The 23,935-nt window shown below is 41.0% G+C and overlaps 1 protein-coding gene across 1 annotated transcript in view; it reads right to left on the bottom strand.

The window, feature by feature from the left end:
• Positions 1 to 3,702: 3,702 nt before the first annotated feature.
• The window catches only part of PLCH1 (phospholipase C eta 1), a 106,980-nt gene continuing 86,747 nt past the window's right edge, over positions 3,703 to 23,935 (bottom strand). The window contains exons 15-22 of the mRNA XM_039487276.1: positions 20,753 to 20,932; positions 20,546 to 20,653; positions 19,590 to 19,714; positions 19,065 to 19,149; positions 15,038 to 15,184; positions 14,454 to 14,533; positions 11,327 to 11,687; positions 3,703 to 5,849 (exon numbers count right to left, since the gene is read on the bottom strand). Of these exons, the coding sequence (XP_039343210.1) occupies positions 3,754 to 5,849; positions 11,327 to 11,687; positions 14,454 to 14,533; positions 15,038 to 15,184; positions 19,065 to 19,149; positions 19,590 to 19,714; positions 20,546 to 20,653; positions 20,753 to 20,932 (3,182 nt within the window). The 3' untranslated portion in view covers positions 3,703 to 3,753. The remainder of the gene's footprint in view (positions 5,850 to 11,326; positions 11,688 to 14,453; positions 14,534 to 15,037; positions 15,185 to 19,064; positions 19,150 to 19,589; positions 19,715 to 20,545; positions 20,654 to 20,752; positions 20,933 to 23,935) is intronic.

Genomic DNA, 23,935 nt, shown 5'->3' with positions numbered 1-23,935 from the left:
TTCACCCTATTGCTCGGTCAATGGTCACTTCAATAGTCAATATTGTTGCTTAAGCCACACAGTTAGTGTAACTTGAAAGCTGAAACTATTTCTCAGGAGGCACCAAGTCAGATTCTGCCACCTTTACTTATGCTGAGTAATACCTTACTCTGCAAGTAGTCCAGAGGAAATTGTTGGGCCTGCTAATAGTACCAGGGTTAGCATCTATTGGTAGACTAGAGATGGGCAAAAGGCTTAGAGTTTTGATCTGTTCCCCAAAGTTAGGAAGTCTGGATCAATCAATCCAAAATGGATCTCTCTTACTGGGATAGGCCCAATCTCTGGATCTGGATCCAACATTCCAGGGGATTCAGATCCCAGTGTATGATTTCAACTCCATTAGTAAAAGCATTCCATAGTTAGAAAGAAGCCTGTTAACATTTCCCTTTATCTAAGTGAGCATGACTAAAGAACAATTCTGCAGTTAGAATAGCTGATTCGAAGTCACATATATCAATCACTTAGCTAGTGCAAGATTCCTGCCCTTGCTGCATTTGTAAACACTGAAAGCGACTGTTAAGAACAAAACGAACAATAAAAAGGTGTTGATACATTGTATAATCACAGCAACATGTGTTTTTAATGCAAAAACAATGACAAAGAAAAACAAGTGACCTACTTAATCTCACAAAATAAACATATTTTTTTCCCAGTTGGCATAATTATGTACTATTCGGGGGCTTCCTGTTTTTCATTCACATATTTTGCACAAGTTCCAGAGTCGTCATATTCATGAATGCTTAGAAATAGCATATTTGTTCCCTAGGAACTCAGCACTGAAGTGAGACAAATGAACATGAAGTTGCGTTATGCATTATGCATTCATCTAGAGTGAGGGATCTGTACAAAATGTAAAACAACATCAGAATGAGCAGGCAGCAATCTTGGTGCTCGGCAGAAGGCAGCCAACTGCATTAAAATCCTGCATTCATTGCAATCACTATTCTATAATCCTAGTCCACATTTTTTTGGACAAGGCCTTGCATACATTCAAGAGGTTCTCCAACACAAACACTGTCTAGCTCCAATGGGAATAGCAGTAAAATATTGTCAGATGAGAAAGAATCGCTCTTGAGGTGGTAGTGCAGAGCCTGAAGCCAAAGGGCAACATGTGCCATTGTTGTTTTTTTGCACTGAAGCACTTTAATGCTGCTACTCCCCCTGCCCCTGAAAGCCAGTCAATATTTGTTTTACATTCCTTGATTTTTTACTCTTTCCTCCCCCCACCCTCCAGTTCCCCAGCTACCAGTCTCTTCCTGCCCTTGCTTCCCTAGCTCCTTACTTTCCTCTCCGTTCTCCTGCTTCTCTTGCTCCCTGTCCATTCACTCCTTTCATCCTTTGTTTGGCCACCTTTGGCCTGGGTGCAGGCCTGATCCAAGACCCACTGATTTTAATGGGTTTGGCTCAAGCCCTCAGAGGGGGTCCACAGTGCTCTGCTGTCCTGACAGCCTGATAGCTGAAAGAGAGAGAGTCATGATCTGAAGCAGCACTAGCCCACTCACCTTGCAATTGCAGCTGCCTGGTACCTTCGGGCTGGGGAACTAGCAGTATATGTACACTGCAGCAGGGAGCTAGACCCTACCCCAGGCAGACAGACTCATGCTAGCAGGGCTCGAGCTAGCATGCTAAATATAGCAGGGTGGACGTTGTGAGTTGGGCAGCAACCCAGGCTCTCAAGCCCACCCAGCCCTAGGTCTGAGCTCAGATGGGTACCCTGAGTCTTCACCAGAGCTGCAACCTCCACACTGCTATTTTTAGTGTACAAGCTCAAGCCCCGCTAGCACAACCCCGTCTACGCGGGCAGGGAGGCATGCTCCACCTGCACTATAGATGTACCCTAAGAGCACTGGACAGGTGGACTGGAGGGGTCCCAATATTGTCACTGAACACAGCGATTTAGCAGCAGCTAATAGAGCTGGAGACTATATTCGACATTATTCCAGCCGTATAGTTACTATCCCTGTGTGAATGTTTTGATTTGATTTGCTCTAGCTGAGGGATACAGCACCAAATATTTTTGTCACATGATTGGTTAAAAAAATAAACCAGGAGAGCCAAAAAAAATAGATCTATTAAAAATACACACTGTATCAGCTAACATTCAAAATCTACAAACGGGCATTTTGATGCAAAAAGTAGGGACATTCCATTGAAAAATATTGGATTAGGAGAACCTTCTATAGGGAGAGAATAGAAAAATGGTAAATATGGCACTGTCATTGCTAACTGGTAATTATAGAAATACTCAGTAAATATGACTTCCTATCAGAATCATTTAGCAACACTGGATGCTTTTTTCCTTTTTAGAAAATGGAATGTTCTGACTTGTAAATTACTAGTTAGAAGAATGACCACCACCTGAAATAAGGTGGTTTTTCCTTTGTAAGGGTTTATTGCAAATGCATGACAAGACAAATGTCTGCAATCACTGACTGCCACGAGTTCAATAGTAATTGCATTTGCTGTACCATCACTAAATATGCACCAAGTGCATAAAAATCTATTTTAATGATGTCTCCATGAATAATAATATCCTGTATTACAAAAGAAAAGAAGTAAAAGATCTTTTACATATCATGAAAAATGTGTTCACAGTGTTAGCAAATTATACCTTTAAACCCAAAATAAAGCTATCTTATTCCCTTCAGGGAAGTTTTGTGTATTTTTGTAATTAACTCACTTGGTTTTCAACATAATGCAGAAAAAGCCCTTTTCTCAAAACCATGTGATGATGGAAGCCAAACTACTTAACCTGCTATGTATGCAGTAACTACTATACTGACAATCAACAATTTAGCATATAATTACAAACATAGAAAACATCTCTGCTACTGTATTCAAGTTACATATATAGGCAATATCAAAAATACATAACAAAATATTTGGAAAGCAAGATTTTCTTCCACTTGTTTAATGTTCATTTCAGGATGAGAGCAGGGTGAACAGGAATGCTGAAAGAAGTCTATGTATAAGATCATTCCTTTTCACCACACTCCCATCCAGAAACAAGCACTCAACAAGAGGAAGAAAAAGTTACCATACTATTTCATTTAAAGAGCGGAAGACGATCTACAAGTTACTTGCGAATTTGAATGAATCCCAATGCTGCAAATCTGTAGTTCATGTATGGAAAGGCTTAAAATCAACATTAACAAACGTAAATACAATTAAGATAGAAAACAGCTTTATGAATGAAGTGTCTAATCCTGAAAACACTTATTATTGGTCATAGTGATTCCCACCGTCAATAGTCCCATTGACTACTGATGGCAGAAAGCATTATCCTAAGTAGCATTTCCAAGATGGGGTCCAAAAAGGTGGGCTCCTAAAATTCTCTCTGCAAGCAGCTAACAGGTCTAGGGAAAAAAGCAATATATTTATTGCATTAATTGCTGAGCTCTGCTGATGTGCACAGATGTGCAGAACTCTATTGTTAAAATTTACATGCATTACAAATACAGGACACTGTGAAAGTTCAGTTCTGTTGCATGCAAATAATTCACTTTGTCATTTCTGAATAAAAATACATACATACATAAGAAAGGATCACAGAATCTATTTACATAATCTTTGACAGGAAACGGCACATTAAATCAAGACTGAAACATTAGCTTAAAATTGCATTTCTAAATAATTTAAAAGTCAAGGACTATACTTCTTGCTAAAAATCCTTAATTCACTGATGTAAACACTGAACATATACATGTATACAATTTACAGTCTCAGAAGGAAATAAATTTCTGGTTTATCATCACTGCTTGACTCCATCTGCAAAATGGAATCATCTGTACAAAACTGGTCATTGCATCCATAACGCAAAGCAGTACATGCGCCCTCTGGTACACCCCGACCTTCCAGATCCTCCCCACTGAAGTCATTCAGGTATCTTGCTATGTAAGAGCCAGTGGAATGCCTGTTGATAACGTGAGCTGATACTGATGGTTTGTTTCTTAGAACTACCCCTGCTATGCTGCTAGCATTAGAAAGTTTTTGCTTGTTGGCTTCTTGTCTTTCCTTGGCACGACTAGCAATGTTGCGTACTCTGCTTTGACTTCTGGATGACAGTTTTCTGACCAATGCCTTGGGGCAATCATCCTCATTCTGCTTAGAATACAAAGTTTGACAGTTGTCTTCCTGGTCAAAGGACACCAGTTTTCGCAATTGTTCTGTCAGAGTGTCTGTAGATTGTGGTCTCTTAGTTTTCATAGCTGCAACTTTCTTGTCTCTCATGCCAGATGTAATAAAGCTTCTACTGATGTATTTGTACTTGCTTTCAAAATTGCAGGAGATATCCTCTGATGTCAAGTCTCCCAGGCTCTTGGATTTGCAAGGACTAGGCTGTTTGACGGCTGCAGTAGGAGGGTAGGGCAAAGTGTTCTTGGGTGTAGGTGAATGCATATTAAGTCTGGATCTTTGGGAGACGTACAACAAATCATTTTGTGTATCTAAAGTTTGCAGATAATTATTATGCAAAAAGCCAACACTCTGAAATGCTGGGTAAGGAAAACTTTGATTTCTTGCAGTCCTAAAATTATTTGAATTCTCCAGGGCAGCACTGTGAAGGTCCTCATTAATTAAATTATTCCCCGAGATTCTCTCACAGTAGCGTACTGAGTCCTGATTATGCTTCAGCTTCAGAGAAGCAGCAAGCTGGCTCATATCTTCTCTCTTGAATTCATATGCAGTTATCAGGAGGTCTTGGGAATCCCCATCAACTTCCATAAGACTGCTGCCTGCTGAGCTTATACAAGCAGAAGGGTCAACTATTGTATCCTCCAAAGTGTAGGAACTGCACTCCTCAAGGGTTTCCCAATTTGTTCCACACTTCGTTTTGGGATTTGCTGTTAGCAAACGGAGAGGGGAAGTGCAAGGAAGGCTATTTTCCACACAGTCTGACTTCTTGCAAGCTCGTTCATCTCTTGGTTTACAATCAGAGGCTGGTGAAAGAGATGCCTCGTGGATAATTGTGTACACAGAATACTCTGTCGTCTCAGGGCTGGAAAACACAGCAGTATCTGGTGTTGAGAATAATGGTGATTCAACAGACTTTACATTAGTAAAGTTTTGTTTAAGGGGTGTACTTAGATCAACAGTAAACATGTGTGGATGTGCCGACACCACACTGAAGGTTTGGTTGCTGGTGCCAGGAAGACTTGAAACAACAGTCAGATTAGTTTGGTCATCTGTAACATCAAACTGTCCAATCAGTGCTGAGACAGAACTACTCATCTCGCTCTCGTTTGTTAAAGAAACCTCATCTATGAGACGAGAAACATCACTATCTTGCAGAGCTGCAGTCGAGTGTAAATCGTAGATATCAGAACAGATGGTGGAAGATATGTCAGTCAGTGAAAAAGTGGTTACAGTACTGCTCATAATGACATCATATTTATTACTGTCAAATTTCTGTTCCTTTGCAGAAACACAACTTCCTGCCAGTATTTTTTTCTCCTCTTTACACCCTCCAGTCTCCTCTTCTCTCTTTTTATCTGTGTAATTTGTATCTTGTATTTTTTCTGTATCAAGATCAAAAACTGAAACCTGCCTTATATGAACAGGTTCATTGGAAAGGTGACTTTTCTGATATTCTGTGGAGTGATTTGTTTCAGCTATCCCACTTACAAAGTCAAAGCTTTCTGCATGTTCATGTACAGGTGATTCTGTAGAACTGCCAATTCTGGCGTCACTCTGGGAAGTAGCTTTTTTATGCAGAGATGCAGAATTTGAAGAAGGTGCAGCTTGCTCAGGGGATGAAAAGATATGTTCTTTCAAGTTTGTTTGGTTCACACTTGTACCATTGTTGCTATCTGCTAAATCAAATAAAAAGCACATTAGTTATACATGTTTTGTTTACTATCTGCTAACAACTATTTTGCCTTTAGACAGACAAATGGAGAATGTAAAATTAGTTACAATTGTGATAAGACTTAATTATGGGGTTGTGCAGGTTTAGTAAAAATTATCTGTGTGATATGAATAAATGGGAAAATATAGTTGTAGGCACTTCATTGAAGCTTCCTTTGAATGTCTATTACATCAGACATGTGATGTAATATTTGTTGTAAATAATGTCAATGAGGTACCGTATTTTGCACATGTGGCATTACCTTCAGTTGTGTTCCTATTCAGATTTGTACTATAAAGAAGCATGGCAATAAAGACAGAACAAAACAGCTCTGTTAAACAACATAATATATCTGGAAACAAGAGGCATGTTTATAAGAACTCTGAGTAAAACATCAGATAGTTGGACCCCATGCAGAATGTTTTTGGGAACAGTTTATGTACAATTTCAGATTTAATTTGTGAGCCTCTAACAACATTTAACTTTCTAAACTTCTGCATTCATAAGAGAACAAGATTTTTAATTCCATGAAAGAATAAATTGTACATGTTTCTACATTAGCTAATCAAATTCTGGTTACATTTCTAAAACTATATAGGCTGAATCCTGCCTCCATTACTCATTGCTTACATAGGTAAGACTCCTGTTAACTTCAGCTCCACTTTTACCTAACTTAGGGCTGGATATGTATAGCAGGAAATTGTCCTTTTATGAATTACACAGTTTCTAACATTCAACAGAAATAAGGTACAACTAGAAAAAAAACAAACCACAAGAGTAAGGGCCTGGTCCCTCATTTATTATGCATTCAAAACTCCCAGCATTGGGGTTTATAGTGTACAGGCAATGCAGGATCGGTCCCTGAATTATAACAATGAAAACATTCCTAATGTTCTCAAGACCAAGCATATTAAGTTGAAAGGATCTCCACATACTGATTGAAATGATCCATATTTGATTTATTTCGGTAGAGAACATAGCAAAATGGACAGGGCCAAATTCAACCTTGGTGTAATTCCAGTTACGTTAGTGAAGAATAATTTAGCCACAATATTTTGCTGCAATGAGCCTTTGTTGGGTTCATTTTAGCAGCCTGCTGTTCTTTGCTTTCTGTAATAAAATATGGACAATTTGTAAACTGATTACTTCCTTTCTGGGACTGACCTCTCCCCTAGTCTGAAAAATTGGGGCTGACCCTCTTTTTCTGCAAATACCACAGGTAGTTCACACATGTGCATGTGTCTTTGCCACATCCCTTCCATCCTTGCTCAAGATAAGTACTGCCATGGATATGTGAGATCCTTAGTAGCAGATTGACTATAACTAAGGAAAAGATTTTATCATGGAGGTCATGGAAGTCACAGATTCTGTGGCTTTCAGAGACCTCCGTGACATTCTCAGCTTCAACCCCGTGCCCTTGGAGCTCTGAGCCGCTAGACCTAGAGCTCTGAGCTGCCAGATGGCAGGGGCCGTGGAGCTCCGAGTCTCTTCCCCCAGAGTTCTGAGCCACTGCAGGCGGTGCGGGCCCCGAAGCTCTGAGTCGCTATGTGTGGTGGGTGCCTGGAGCTTTGAGGCATTGTGGGTGGGGATTCAGCTGCTGTCAGCCCCACGGCTGTGGCTGGAGCCCTCCCCACATGGCAGGGGTCAGGCTCGCAGTCCTCACCCCACCTCCATGCAAGGCTTGGACTTCATTTGTTGTCATCTCCCCCACCCCCCCTGTTATTTTTAGTAAAAGTCACAGTTGCAGACTTCCCTGAATTTTTGTTTATTGCCTGCGATCTCTCTGTGACTTTTACTAAAAATAACCGTGACAAAATCTTAACCTTAACTATAACTTCTTAACAGCAATGCCTTCTTTGATTATGTCACCTATGTACATGGACCCTGAAGAGGCCACTGTAAAGATACCTAAATAACTTACCTTGGGTGAGGCAGACTGAAGTGGGAGATCAGTGCCAGAAAGAAAATAGTCAAGGAACAAATTTTCCATTCTGGACCTTGATCTTTCCCCCTGTGTAAGGCATCTGGGAAGCACTGATCAATAAGGGAAAATTAGTAGGGAGGGAGGGCTAAGTAGGACACTAGAAGAATGCTCCCCTTTTCTGTAAATTAGCATTCTTAGTCTATTTGAGACCACTGCCCTGAGCACCTTCCTAGCAAAGGATGTTTCTGTGGAGGAATGAGGTCAAGTCTTTAGTGTTTTATTAATGTAGTAATGGATGACCAGATGGTGATAGCATTACAGATTTCCTCTGTGATGGTTAATGCCCTTTGTCCCCACAGGCCACCACAGAACATGTTGAATGGACTGTGATCCCTTATGGAATAAGTTTATCTGTGGCTGAATATGCTTTGGTGATGCCACAGTTTATCCAGCTAGCTATGGAGGATTAGGGTCCCTTCAGGCCCAATCATTTAGAGTGGGAGGAAACAATAACGATAGAACAGTTCTGCTAAGATACGTTTTAGTTGCTCTTCTTGCATCCAGCATATGCCACACTTTATCTTGTGGGCACTGAAACTTTGGGAGAAAAACTCCTTACTCTATAGGGAAGGAAAAGTTAAACTTAGTTGTGAATTATTCTGGAGTATGATCCTAGAGATACAGTAAGTCCTCACGGAAGATACAGTAAGTTCAGTGTCTTTCAAGAGCAGAGGAGATGTGATTGTGACCAGGAAGCATGTCTTTTCAGAAAGGAAATAAAAGGAACTGGATGACATCAGTTCACAAGGATGACAGCTGTACCACTGTGGTCAGAACCCAGATTCAGAAAATTGGCCTAACTGTGGTTTTGGATACAGGTACTGCCGTCCGGCTCAGCTGATCTCTCACAAGACTTAGAAGATTTTAACAATACAATGTGAGGTATGATGATGGGAGGATTTAGGCCCAAATCTAGGCCATCTAGCAGAAATCCAGAGGGCCTGGACTGTTTAGTTTTCAGGGCTGATCCATCCCGATGCCAGTAGGAGAATTTTGTCCAAATTCTTATATAGGCCAAGAGGGTGGAAAACTTGCACAAAGATAAGAGAGTCTATAACTGTGGAGGAGTATTCCATCTTGTTTAACGCTTGCCACTCATTACCTAAACTGTGAGGTTCAGTAATCTGGACAGAGATACAAAATGGGCCAGAAAACAGGAGAGCCTGCCTGCTGGACCATGGAGTACATCCTGCCTGTGCATCCCCAACTTAAATTGTAAACATTTTGAACTGCTTGCATGGATTTTCTTTAAAGATTGATGTAAGAATTTTGACTTTTTATATTTGAGATAAATATCAAAATAAAATCTGAAAAAAAAACCAGTTCCACTAGGTCTGAGAACCACAACCTTCTTAGCAAATTGAGGGTGATTAAAAAGGAGAAGGGCCACAGTCATTCCAGTCTTCTAAATCACTCTTCCTAGTACTGGAAGAGGGAGAAAGCGGAGAGAAGCTGATTCAGTCATTTGTGTGCCAGAGAGTTTATTCCCAGTGACATTTAGTCTGGTTCCCTGGTGAAGAATAACCTCACCTTTGTGTTCTGGCTGAATGTGAATAGGTCTCTTTCGAGGTGGCCTAGCTCCCTGGACCATTCTGAGGCTGTCTATCTGCTGATAACTTAGCTTACTCACTTTTGTGAGGTGGCCCATTTATGAGGATCACACCAGATCACTGTGTCGCTAGCACGTGGTTGCCAGTAAGGGCTTCAGAACACTGAGGAAGCTTTGAAGTCCCTTCTAAGGGTGTCTTCTATCTTGCTGCCTGCAGAGTCTTCAGGAATTACCACATCCTCTACCAGGGATGCCCACGTTGCAACAGCCTTCTGGCAGATGAAGATAGAACCTTTGAATTCTAGACCCCTGCAGAATCCCTAATGACTTATCTGAAGGAGGAATACAGGGCGATGGGGAATTTTGTTTTCATTTTGCTCACTGCTCCCCCAAAATCAGCTTTTTAAAGCTAGGGACCAGATTCTGTTTCTTCCAAGAATACAAGGAAGTAGGGCAAAGATGGCTTACGGCTATAGACTTTCCCTTGACAGGGGCCTGGCTAAGCCTGCTCTAATTTAAGAGTGGCTGCAATAGCTCTGTAGGGTGCCAGTCCATAGCCAAGAATAACCAGAATGCAGACACACGCTGGCCATGCCTCCTGCCACCGACATGTTCCCGGCATGCTTCCTGTATCAAGAACTGAAAAGGGGACAGTGGTAGAGCATTTTGGGTAGCTCTGCACTATCTGAGGAAACCCCTTATTCCCTGAGGGGCCAGTTTTACTAGGTGAACAGCCCTTTTATATTACTGGAACAGCATGAAGGGGCCAATCTGACTTTCAGATTGCAGTGGGTAAAACAGGAGTGCTGAATTGCTGCTCTGCACTGCCAAAAGTACAGAACCTGGAGCAAGGGTGCAGGGGGGTATGGCCAAGGTCTGGAGCCATGGAGATGTCTGGAGTATTTGCAGAAAGAAAAGTGCCGCTCAGATGTTTCAGACTGGGTGAGAGCTCTCGATCAGGAATGAAAATGTCTCAGACACCAATGCCACAAAATTACAGACTTTCTGGAACTATTCAGATGCTCCTATGTGTCACCTGTTTGGCGCACTGAGCTGGGTCTGCATTACATTTGCCCAGGTCTTACGCCAAAGTCCACTGGATTCACCCCAGTGTATCAGATATCAAGCTCAGGCCCAGTGGATCTAAAATGTTTTTGTTCTGAATAACTTCAAGAATCAAAACATACTACATGTGAGCGTTTACATTTTAATCTAGGAATATAAAAAATAACTAAGATTCCAGCCTCACCCACCATTTTCCCCACATAATCCAGGTTTATAATTTTGTAAAGTTCATTTTAAAGGACAATGTCAAGGTTCTTAGATTCAAAATTTGACCTACTTTTCCCCTTTTACATCTGTTTGCAAAGTCCATGTTTTTCTTTATATACATTGTTTCCAAAACAAATGCTTCCTGCTTTTTTTCCCTTGAAAAAAACATTAAAAATACACAATGCTCATAGCTGTCATGCGTAAACTTACAGTAACAAACCCAGAGCTTGAAAATGATTGAGGAAATAACAATTTTCGCAAGGATGTAGATTTCATCTTCAGGCTTCTAAAGGATACTTAAAAAATCAACTGCTAATAAACTAATGTTTTTAATTATGAAAAGAAACTTTACAAGTGTTCTTTAAGCAAATCTGTAGAAAATACTCTAATCCATTTGCCTAGTCTGGGGAGAGGCAACTTTTCTTGGGTTTCAGGAAGAAGTTTAAAAATGCAAGTAATACTTTTATTGCATATCACTTTAATAAGCATAACAGTCATTTTACATCCTATGGGGCTCGATCCTGCAGTCCTTATTCACGTGAGTTCAATGGAACTACTCACATGAGGATTGCAGCACTGAGCTTAATAATATGGTTTTAAAGCTACTGCACTAAAAGTCACTTTGGAAGCATCTTACCAGAGGTATTTTCTTCTCTTTTGGTGTCTTTAATGGTTTCACATTCTGGTGAAGACAATCCCATCAGAAGGAATTTGTCAACTGGCATAGAAGCAGGACGTGCTTGCAAACTCCTCGTTGTACGCCTTATAACTCCTTCCGTGTCTTTCATGTCTGTTGGCTCAGAGGTACCGTCTTTAATTTCTGTAGCTTCCTGAAAGCCCATTTTGCTCTTCTTCCTGCCTTTTGCTGGAGCACTGGCTGTGCGTCGGAGAATTCGATCACCAATTGATCGTTTCCGCACGTAATGCCCATTGTTTTCAGCAGAATTGTGTTTGGGATTCTTGTTAAACAACCCTTTGAGTCCTATCAGCTGCCTATTCTGAAAGCAAGAAAACAACCACAGTCTTTAAGTTCAGCCTGTGTTTTAAACTGCTGTTGAATACATATTTGTGAATCATGAATGCAATATCACAAAACAAAGCAAAAATTCACACCAACTAATTCACACATATTCAGACCAGGAAACAATCAGCATAGGTCACCATGAGTTCATGCATGTATGAATTCCCCCTCATTAGGAGGGCAGCCTGCCATAATTACTGTGGATCTTTACTAGAAGTTTCCTAATCAGAGCTGACAAGACTGTAAGAAATGCTCTGTAGTGACAGGCTGCCCATTAACGTAGAGTTTTATGACATGGGCCTCATCAAAGCAACATTTAAATATTTCAGAATCTTAATGAGGAATGAAGAGATATAGTAGTTATGGTACATCATGAGACTGGGAACTGTTTGATAAATCTGTGCCCAGCAAGTGAAAAGTGCATGCTAATGAAGACTACCTTAGTGGCTCCTAGAAAGTGCAATATAGTATAACTGGGATTGAGGATTAAAGGACTCCACTGAAAGGAAAACAAATGCAAACATATTTGGCTAACATTTTCAAGGCTGTGACACAAGCAAACAAGATCTTGGTGTAAGTAATTCTCTATAGTTAAGTCATTTAAAATAGAAGCATGTGGCACCTGGCACCTTGTTGATTGTTTTGCAGCTTTGCAGCATGAGCTTTCGTGGGTGAATACTGCTTCTTGGAAGCCAAAGAATTGCATCAGAAGACGAACAGCTGCAACAAAACATACTGTTATCTATAAAACTCCACAGAAAACTTGCTCTACCTAAAGAACCAGACTAACACGGCTACCCCTCTGATCATTTAAAATAGATTATTAATCTTATAACAATCTCAATCAGATAGACACTTCACTAGGCATTCTCAGTTATACAGGGTATGGAAAGTACCTCCAGGTTTTAAATATATCTTGTAAAAAAAACAACACAGTACATCATTAAAGTAAGCATTTGGTGGCGGGGCAAAATTTTATACAGAAGAGCTCAAGTCTCACAGGGTGTTTTTTAAATCCTCTCCTAGTGCTATCATTCAGCCCAATTATACTATGAAATTACTCAGAAATTCAATGTTTTCCTTAACTCTGTCCTCTCTGAAGAGTATGCGAGCCAAATAGCAATCCCTATTGATTGTCAATGACATGGGATTTCATTTGTATTCACTTGTGCTTCTGGATACCTACAGATCCTGGGAGCCCTACAGATCCTGGGAGCTCCTATACATTTTCTTCAGTCCTTTTAATTTTCTTTTAAGATGGATTTAGTGTTGGTGAAAGATGCCATACTGATCACTTCAGAGACTGAAGATCTCTGTGTTTCCACAGAACAGATACAGACCAGGTGGTGTCAATGCAAGTTGCTCTGCAATGGCCTCCACCCTTTGTTGAAGGGACCACTTCCAGAGGTAAGAGCAAGTAATTCAGTTCCCATGTGCATTCAGTCCCACTTACATGCCAAGACCAGGGTGCCAATTGCGGGGTAAACACCTGTACATATGAATCTGGACTGACATCCCCAACTCATTTAACATAGGGCAGGATGTTCATGAGATGGTCACAAATTCAGTCACTGTTGAGCTGAACGGTGTTAAAACTGGTGACCTAGGCCCCGTCTACACTCGCCTTCTCCCCTCAAATGTTTCCGCTGATACAGATCTACTCGTTGGAGCAACTGTAGGTGCTTTAGAGCAGACAAAGTGGTGGTGGTGTTTTAGATCCTGTTGTTTAGATCTGCTCTGAGCAGAGAGAAAGACTCTGAGCTACCTGATTCCTCTTTTCACACTCCTTAAAAAATAAATCTAAACATAGTCATTGAAATGAAGGTCTTTTTTATTCTTGGTACCCCTCTCTGTTTTAATTAATTTATCTATGCTGTTGACTTCTGGTAATCCTTTTAACTCCCTATTTATAGTAACTTGTACACCTCTTGTAATCTGTTGAACAGAGGCAGTTAACGCTGAAATAATGAGTAACGCACTGAGCTTTCGCTTTCATTTTAAAACTCGAAGTTTAAAAATTTTTCATCTTTTGAAACATGGCAGAAAAGCAACAACACTTCACATGCTACAACTTAAACGGTTGAGAACTAAAATCGGAGTTTAAAATGTCTTGTCAAATACCCAGAAGTAATGGTGTGACTACAGCTCTTGACAATTACTTTTTAAAAATAAAGTAACTTAAAATGAGCCTATAGGGGTGTACTTACTGTACCTAGGTGAGGAATGAATATTAGGTGACAAAGAAAAGAGCATTCACAGTTGTGCATGCTAGGATTATAGCAATGATATTGCTTTGAGGTTAAAGTGATCTTCAGCAAGGGTCAGGGGGGAAATTTTATATTATGGGCCTTATTCTCCATCTCCTTGTGCTTTGTGAAGTCATTTATATAAGGGCTAAGGGAGTGAAACTGCACTGATGTAAATGACAACACAAGGTGCAGAGCACTGGAGAAGGTGATGACACAAGGTGCAGAGCCCTATGTCTCTTGTTGTTGTTGCTGTTGTTCTGTATATTTTGCTTTTCTCTGAAGCGTTAGGTGTTAGCCCCTGCCGGACACAGGACTGTAGATTTGATACACCACTAGTCTGATCCAATATGAAAAATGCCATGTTCCAAAATTGTAGGAATCAGTCAAAGCCCCCATTCGTTCTGCGAGGTTATACTGATGCATCTTAACCCATTGTTGCCAGCAGTACGACACAGAAACATTTGTAAAGTATTTATGTTCCCATGTATACCTACCTTTCCATACATTTCATTGATTGTTAGATGGACAAATATGGATGCTTCAGTTAGTCCCTCTAAGTACACATGACGATAGCCTAATAAAATGAGAAAACAAAGTAACAAAGAATCAGCACTATGCATTTTATGTGCAGTTAGCAAGGCTGTCCATACAATGTCTTTTGCAATTATACATTTCATATACAGTAACTCTGAGCGATTGTTTATTAATAATAACACAGTCTCCTTCCATAACATCTTCCATCTGAGAACCTCAAACGGCTTCACAAACATTAATGAATTTAGTCTTACAACTCCCTAGTGAGGTAAATAAGTATTTCTCTCCATTTTACAGGTGAGGAGACAGCTACAGAGGCTGAGACTTTCAAAAGCCCATGGAACTGTGCATCTAAATCCCTGAGGTAGCTTTGAGGATTCCCCGTCATAGCTATTAAGAAACTTCCCTAAGGTCACACAGGAGGTCTGTGGAAGAGCTGGGCACAGAACCCAGCTGTTCTGACTCTCCATTCTATGCTTTACAAAACTATCCTTCCTCCTATTTTCAACTAAATATCAAAGTCAAGTCAATGAGTGGAACTAACCAGGCACAAGACTGCTGAAGGCCACAGTTCGTTGTCCAACAAAATCTCGACCAATGGGATCATGGTCCCAAACAAGAAATCGAACCAAAGCTATTTCAGGCATGTGGATGGTAAAAGTGAGAGTTTCCTCCCAAACAGGGTTAAATCCTATGGGACAAACAGAATAGAAAGTCAGGAAAATACAGCAGCAGCAGCCGACGTTGACGTTATTATCTGTGAAACACGAGAGGTAAGGAAAGCAGTCACCCAAACAGACCTGATGCACAAGTGACTGTACATTATTTCCCATGAACTATATATATAAATATATATATATATATGGAGATATACCTATCTCATAGAACTGGAAGGGACCCCAAAAGGCCATCGAATCCAGCCCCCTACCTTCACTAGCAGGACCAAGTACTGATTTTACCCCAGATCCCTAAGTGGTCCCCTCAAGGATTAAACTCATAACTCTCAGTTTGGCAGGCCACTGCTCAAACCACTAAGCTATCCCTCACAGTCACTAGCAGACAAATAAATGAAGACACTGCAACATAGCCATTTCCTTTCTCTAAGTGGGGCCTTTGCTTTGTGGCTGCTACCATAGGCGCCGACTCCGTGGGTGCTCTGGGGCTGGAGCACCCCAGGGGAAAAAATGGTGGATGCTCTGCACCCACCGGCAGCTCCCCGCCCCCCTACCCCAGTTCACCTCTGCTCTGCCTCCGCCTCCTCCCCTGAGCGTGCCACTGAGTCATGCTTCTCCCCCCTCCCTCCCAGCGCTTGTGCCGCGAAACAGCTGTTTTGTGCAGCAAGCGGTGGAGGAGGAGGAACACGGCCTGCTTGGGGAAGAGGCGGGGCTAGGGCGGGGATTTGGGGAGGGGTCCAATAGTGGCAGGGAGGAGGTGGAGTTGGGGTGGGGGTGAGCACCCACCGGTGCCAAGGAAAGTTGGCACCTGTGGCTGCTACATGGGAGTTGAGCTGTATGCATAGCAAGCCAAGAGGATGGAATGAGGAGAATAGCCACTAATGCAGTCTGTGTAAATTACAATGCAAAATGCAGCACTATGATGTGCCTATGCAGCTGTCTGAAGAGATCCATATGCAGAAAAATGAGTGGTGTCTCTCTGGCAGCTTTTATGAACAACAGAAAGGGTCTGGACTGAGCATCTGGCAGAGAGTCTGCATGTGGCGGCATGGCAGGGCAGACTGCTGTGCTACTTGTCTGATAGGTCAAGCTCAGATAGGCCAAGATGCCCAGGAACTGTCCCTGTGTTTCTCCACAGGTCACTGCCATTCATGAGAACTGACAGCCGCATCTCCCTGGCTGTTCCTTCTGTTGCTAGCCTAGTGTCCCATAGGGGTTGATGTGGCAGAGAGACTGTCTGTGGCATTGTTTGTTTTCATTTTGTTTCTCATTACTTATCTATACCATGCATGCTGTATGATAGGTACTAGGGACTTCTACATAAAGGAGACATACGCAGAGTCAAGGAAAAAGAGAGGGAGTGTGAGGAAGGCATTCTCCCTTCTCAACCACTCCATTATCTTATTTATCCCACTCCTGCAATTTTTGGCTAGAAAGCAGAATTTTAAAGCTCAAGATCCAAGGATATATCATCCATGAAAAGACACTCACTTGGTTTCATGTGCTATCGAGCTTTGCAGTCCAACACCGATGCAAAAAAAATTAATACAGTATCTGACTGATATAGTTGGCTGCAGACACAAGCTTTTTCTTAACCATTTTGTTTTTCTTGGTTCTGGTGTTGGTCATCATCTTACCTGCAGACAGCTTTTGTCATGTCGCTGTTTCCATGATTCTACCATGAGAAGATCAATTATTACTCACACCTGCCCTCTTCCCAGGACTCTTGTTAAAAATTGAAGGGTTAGCCTTGTTTTCTTCTCTTCTCACTAGCTAGAGGATTCCAGCCCATTCTTCACTGTAGAGGGACTGTGGCTTGAGTATATCAGAACTATGTTAACTGCCTAATTAAGGATCAGATCCTGCCACCCCTTTCACATGCTGTGTAATAACTTAACCTGCAAATTGTCCCATTGTAATCACTATGGATACCTTCACCAGTGTTAGTGTTCATTGGGACTACCAGCATAACAAGGTATTACTATAGTATTACTTAACATGAGGCAAGGATGGCAGAATCTGTCCCTAAGAGTATAATTCAATAACCATTGGAGAGAGAATTACACATAGATGTAGCAGAGAAGAATAGACCCCAAAAGATTAAAACATTCAGGGCCTGACTCTCATGTATGCCCTGTTGCCTTTATATAGCTTTGGTGGGGGAAAAGGGCGATAAAGGGGGAGAAAACAGCCTCAGGAAATGTTCTCTACACAAGGAGGCCCTCTGACAAGAGCCGAGCTGGCAGAGTAGCTCTGTGCTAGCCTCCTCCATGTCCCTAGGTGCATGCCGGGAACAATTCAACTATAATTTATAGTCAAATACTATAAAAAACTGCAGGCCCAGCTAAAAATCAGCAAGGAAATTTCATCCTTGTCACTCACTAAAAGGTAATTCTCAAACTCATCAGGGACATCATAACATGGAGAAGGACCAGAATGTCACACAAGGACATTTGGACAATCTTGAAAACAGGAGTTATAGAAATGGGATGAAATTGAATGGTGAAAAGTGTAAGGTCATGCACGTAGGGACTAGCAACAAGAATTTTTGCTACAAACTTGGGATTTATTGGTTGGAAGTGACAGAGGATGAGAAAGACCTGAGTATACTGGTCAACCATAGGATGAGTATGAGCCGCCAGTGTGATGTGGCCATGAAAAAGGCAAATGCAATCCTAGGATGCATCAGGGAAAGTATTTCCAGTAGAGACAGGGAAGTGTTATTACCATTGTACAAGGCCCTGGTGAGACCTCATCTGGAATACTACATGCAGTTTTGGTCTCCCATATTTAAGAAAGATTAATTAAAACTGGAACAGATGCAGAGAGAGGCTACTAGGACCAGAGGAATGGAGAACCTGCCTGACAAGAGGAGACTTGAGGAGCTTGACTTGTTTAGCCTAACAAAAGGAAGTCTATGGGAAGATATGATTGTTCTCTATGAATATATCACAGGGGCAAACACCAGGGAGGGGGGGGAATTATTTAACTTAAGGACTGATGTTGGACAAATGAATATAAACTGGCCTTCAACAAGTTTAGGCTTGCAATTAAACAAAGGTTTCTAATTATCAGAGGAGTTAAGTAACTGGGTCCCATAACACAATTGTTATTAGAGTGTGGAAAATTCTGAGTCTAACCAGTTCCTAACTTGGCTTGGCTGACCAATATGGACATGGCAAACAATGCCTGAATAACTGCATTATGTAGCAGCCTAGATTACAGCATAGTAATGACCCTATTTGCATTGGTTGACCAAACCATATTAGCATGTCTAAGCATGGACATTTTTTACCCTTTTAAGAAATTTGGACTAAACACAGTTTCTAACACTCTTTTGTCCAAACCATAACAGCAACAGCAGCTGAAAGTGATTTTACTGGAACTGATGTGAAACACAATTTCTCAAAATGATTAAAAACCTTGTTTAGATGGGGCTTAAACCAAATGAGGAAAAAGTCTATGCAATCCCTGAAGGATTAGTAGGTCAGCAGTTGTGACCCCAGTATTCCACAGCTTGCCTCTAGGAATATATTTTTTATTATTTGAAAATATGGTTGTATTTCATATTAAGGATACATTTATAAGTAACTTATAAAAGGCTAATAAATGATTAATAGAAGTTATAAGCATATTATAGACATGAGGAATATGTTTTATTGATGGTTCTAAATACATCAGTAAAGGTTTTATAGATAGTTATATGCCCTTATTTTAAACAATTTTTGACCTGTTTATTAACTGTTTATAAACTATTGATAAATATTCTTTTAATATAAAGTGTGGCTAAAAAATATTATGTTCATCACTCTTTGTGTCTCTGGTAAATTATTCTAGTCATTCATAATTATTCAATAATTTACTATAGAAAAGAAGAAGTAGGGTATGTTATCTTACCATTGTCATCAACCACTCTGGTCTGGTCTTTACAGCAATCTACAGGTAACCCAATAATTTCCACCTCGACAAAAGGATCTATTATCTATTTTAAAAAACAACAATTTAAAAGCAACTCATCATTATATACCATTAAGCTCTCACATAAATGCACATTTGAATGCTAAAGCCACTGATCAGTGTGATTTTGCCAGTAGTGTGATTATGGGAAATGCCACAGTAGACTGCAGGATGATGTAGGTTTCATCACTACTGTTTTGTGACATTGGGACTTGTGGCCAGGTGGAACAAACTTTCAGATCAGTGCTAACAGCTGAAGAAATACTAACCAGCAGAATATATAGAATACAGGGATTGTGGGGAAAATCCAGATCTAATGTGCAAATCCCGAACATCTGAAAATTACTGGCATATTTTAATTTAGGAGAAAAGCTCTCTTTAGGACAAATGCTGCCATGTCACTCCCAGGCATTCTATGACAGTTATAGTGAAAAAAAGTATTTAGTATCACTCAGACTACTTTACCTCCCCTCTGTCTCCTAATACTGAATCTGGAGGCTTGGGTAGTTGCTGTCCACTGATGACTTTGAGAATAAGCTGCTTTTTAGGGTTGGCAGGAAGTGGATCACTGGAATAAGGGTTGAATGTACCTAAAGGTTTGCAGAGAATGAGAAAAAATAAAACCCTTAATATTAGAAATCCTATACAGGAGGGAAAAAAAAGAACTTCTATCCTCCTGAATGCATAGAAATAAATAACATCATATAATCACAGGCTTGACTGGGCCTTCTGTCTATAACTTAATTTCTATAAATGACATTGGCCCTGATGCAGAGGGCTCATTCAAGGACCTCTAACTACATTAGCCCAGGCCCATTTTATGAGAATGATCCTACCAGTTCCAGTGTTAAATTGGCTCAAAGAAATAAGGTGATTTTAAAATGATGGTGGCGAAACCAAAACCCTAAAAAAATAGAAATGTGCTCACTGTATGAGCATATGGATCACTGACTCCTGTTCCAGAAATACTAGGATGCCCATTGATTTCAGTGACAGATCTGGCTGCAAAAGCTGACCGCTATGGGGTGTTAAGCAACTTCACCTCACAAGTTGCTCAGGCTGGTCTACACTTCGTAGGAGGGACCCAGAATATCACAAGACTGGGTGCTAATAACTTACCTAGATTAACTCTGAGAGATCATATTATGGTATTTGCATATTCAGAAAGCTGGCAGTCATTTTGTTAAGGTTTATAGCAAACACCGCAAATGGGCCTTTCATTAATCGTTTAAAAAGTCAGATGCAAACCAAGCTAATTATTTTATATATGTGTCAAAAAGCTCCCACGCAAGTTCTTGTTTTAATTCCTTGTTTTATTCTAGATATTTAGCTATATTTTCCAAAATAATGGAAAACTGACTGCAAAAGTCATTTTCTAAAATAACTGCTATAAAAATAATAAATGTGTAGTATGACATTACCTTTGCACATCTGCTGAGGTTTGAGGACATACCCACAGTTACCATTCATCCTGAACTTTGCTTGATTAACCTGCATCATGCGCCCATCAGACTGGTAGTTTAATGCCACTGTTGAATTAAGAGATTTAGGAATCATTGATAAGTGTAACTGTAACTTGCATTTAATATAAAGCCCATGTGAAAACATTACATACATAAAACACCTACCCAGCTGGCAACCAGCATTCCAGTATGGTAAGGGGTTGAAATTGCTGGAGTCAATCCGATATGCAGATGGATAGATTCTGGTGAGTTGTTTCTGGTTGTAAAGTATAAACTGCTCAGACTTCTGCTGCACTACCTGGTGGGCCCTTGTTTCACTGAATGATAACACATTTCCCATAGTCCCTATGTGTTTATAGTTAAAAAAAAAACAAGAACAACAACTGTGAGACAAATTGCTATATTCACAGGTCAGCTACACTGGTGTATGTCTAGAGTAATTTGGACTCACATCAGTGGAGTTAGTCTAGATTCACAGACCATCATATCATGCTTGCTTTGCTCTTACAGCTGGAGATCAAGTGGAAGAGATATACAATATAGCCGCTAATTCCCATTAGGCAATATTCCTAAACTGTGTTGAGTTCAATAAAGCTGTTGTATAATGAACTTTTTCCATACCTATGATTAGGTTCTCCCTCATCCTACCTCCATATACCCAGGACATCTTTCAGCTACCTCCTGACAGCCTGCAAATCCCCTCGGGCTTTGACAATCCTCTTCCACACCACCCTGGAAGGACAGATCACGTAGACCTCAGAATAGCACTGCCTTGCTGTTGTGCTCTTTCTGTAACCTTGCCCTACCTCACCTGCAAGTGTGCACCACTAGGTCTTTCCTCTGTAGGGATTTGGACAAGGGCTGGAATGGGACGGAATGGACCAAGGCACCAACTTCCATTTGCAGGACTGTCCCTTGCTCGGCCTCCTGCTTTCCAGGCTTATGTGGAAAACAGGCAGTAGTCAATGCTAATTGAAAATGCATCATATCCTGGAAAGCCCCAGCCGGAACTGTTGCTGAGAAGCTACAGGGGACTCAGACAATGACAGCATGGCTAAAATCTTGCTGAAGCCTTGTAGGGAGGGGGAGAGAGTAATCAGCTCAGCCCCACAGAAAGTCAACTCCTTCCTCTATGGGTCTCAGGATACCCTTCCCCGTGGATTCCCCAGATCCATGGGAGGAGAACTCCTATGCAATCCACAGTCTCCTCCATTCATTCCACTAGAGGAAATGTTTGCATGAAAGCTTGGGTTCTCATTTGGGGCCTAAAACATTACCCTGATTCTCACCTTTCCCTAAGTCAGTAGGCATTGTCCTGCACTCTTATATAGCTTGTCTCTATGGCTGAAATGCTTTTAAATGTAGGTTCATAATTCTCTGCACAGTATTTTTTTTAAGCAGAAATAACCCTTGCACTTGAATTTGTTTTTTCTATCTTCCATATAGAGACAGCAGCAAAGAGTCCTGTGGCACCTTATAGACTAACAGACGTATTGGAACATGAGCTTTCGTGGGAGACTACCCACTTCGTCGGATGCATGGATGTATTCACCCACGAAAGCTCATGCTCCAATATGTCTGTTAGTTTATAAGGACTCTCTGCTGCTTTTACAGATCCAGACTAACACGGCTGCCCCTCTGATACTTGACAGATAGAGACAAATACTCTAATTAAACAGAGCCCCTGAGCAGTATCTTTCACTTTCAGATATTTAAAGCTGCTCCGTGGCATAATTAGTCTTTGCTTATATTACTATTCTGGGAGAGTTGAAAAAGGCAGTAAAAATTGCTACAGAAATTAAGAAATGTTTGCAGCTAATAAAAAAGCATTTATATTCTTTTAAAAGAACAAGTGTTCACTTTCAGCACTTAGGAACTGATCTGTAAGACTAGACCTATGATCCACAGCTAGACCTCTGACAGTGGCCAGTACCAGATACGTCAGAAGAAGGTGCCAAAAGCCTGTAGTAGCAGTTGTGGAATAATCTAGTCACAGGACAAGTTTCTTCCAAGCCCTATTAGTTAGTTATTGTCTTGTGCCCTGAATCGTGAAGGTTTAGTTCCCCTATAAAAATGTTTAGCCTATTGTTGAATCTGTGCATGATGTTATTCTTCATATAAACATCTAATCCTAGTAAAAATGCAACTAAACTCTTGGCCTCAATGACATCTTGCGGCAATGAGTTCCTCTAGTTTATTAGGCAATGTGTGAAGTATTTTCTTTAATCAGTTTTACATCTATTGTCTTTCAGTTTCACCAAATGTACTCAAGTCCTTGTTTTATGTGAAAGGGTAAATTGCAGCACCCAGTCTCCCACCTCTATATCAATCACACCTCCGCTTATTCATCTTCTCTCTAAAGAGACCCAGTCTTTTCAATGTTTTTTTAATGTAGAAATCTTTCCTCTGAGCATTTTTGTCTTTTTTCTGAGCTATAGTGACCAGGACTAAGCACAGTACCCTAGGTGGAGATGCCCAACATGAGAAACTCTAAAGGGGCCTGATTTTCAGAAAATACTGAGCATTCAGCATCTGAATATCAGACCCAAAATTCACCCAAAACGACTAGTCACTTTTAGATTTCTTGGCCTGAGCTTCTCTGCGATGCCTTTATCCTCCTCAATTACTCCATTTACTCACTGCTGGTCCGAAAGCCCATATATTCCCATACAAGCTGACATAGAATTTCTTGTTTGTTTTTACATCTTTGGCAATCGGCTCTTCTAATTCCATCTTAGCCCTGTGAATTTCTATTTTACCTTGTCTAGTAAAACAACAGTAAGCGCTTTGGGCCAGAGACCATGTGTACCTCTATACAGCACCTAGCATAATGACGTCCTGATCCCAACTGGGGCCTCTGGGCATTACATAATATTAATATTAAATAATAGCAGCATACTGTTATGATAAAAGCTAAGATAAATTTCATGATACAGTAAAACCATACAAGCGTCTCCTGGAAGAGTCTGCCTTCCCAGAATCACACAGAGGGAGTATTACTAAATTATGAAACTCACAAGGAAATTGAAGAAATGTGGGAGGGCACATTTCCCTGGGAAAGAAAAGGATGGTGTTATACCAGTGGTGGGTAACCTGTGGCCTATCAGGGTAATCCACTGGTGGGCCGCAGGGCAGTTTGTTTACATTGATGGTCCGCAGACACGGCCACCCGAGGCTCTCAGTGGCCACGGTTCACCGTTCCCGGCCAATGGGAGCTGTGGGAAGTGGCGCAGGCCACAGGGACGTGCTGGCCGCCACTTATGGCAGCTCCTATTGGCTGGAAAAGGTGAACCCCTGCCACTGGGAGTTGCAGGCGGCTGTGCCTGTGGATGGTCAATATAAACAAAC

The sequence above is a fragment of the Mauremys reevesii genome, linkage group 9 (assembly GCF_016161935.1).
Source record: "Mauremys reevesii isolate NIE-2019 linkage group 9, ASM1616193v1, whole genome shotgun sequence".
NCBI lineage: Eukaryota > Metazoa > Chordata > Testudines > Geoemydidae > Mauremys > Mauremys reevesii.
Note: the sequence above shows the minus strand (reverse complement) of the source record. Positions and strands in the feature narration are given on the sequence as shown.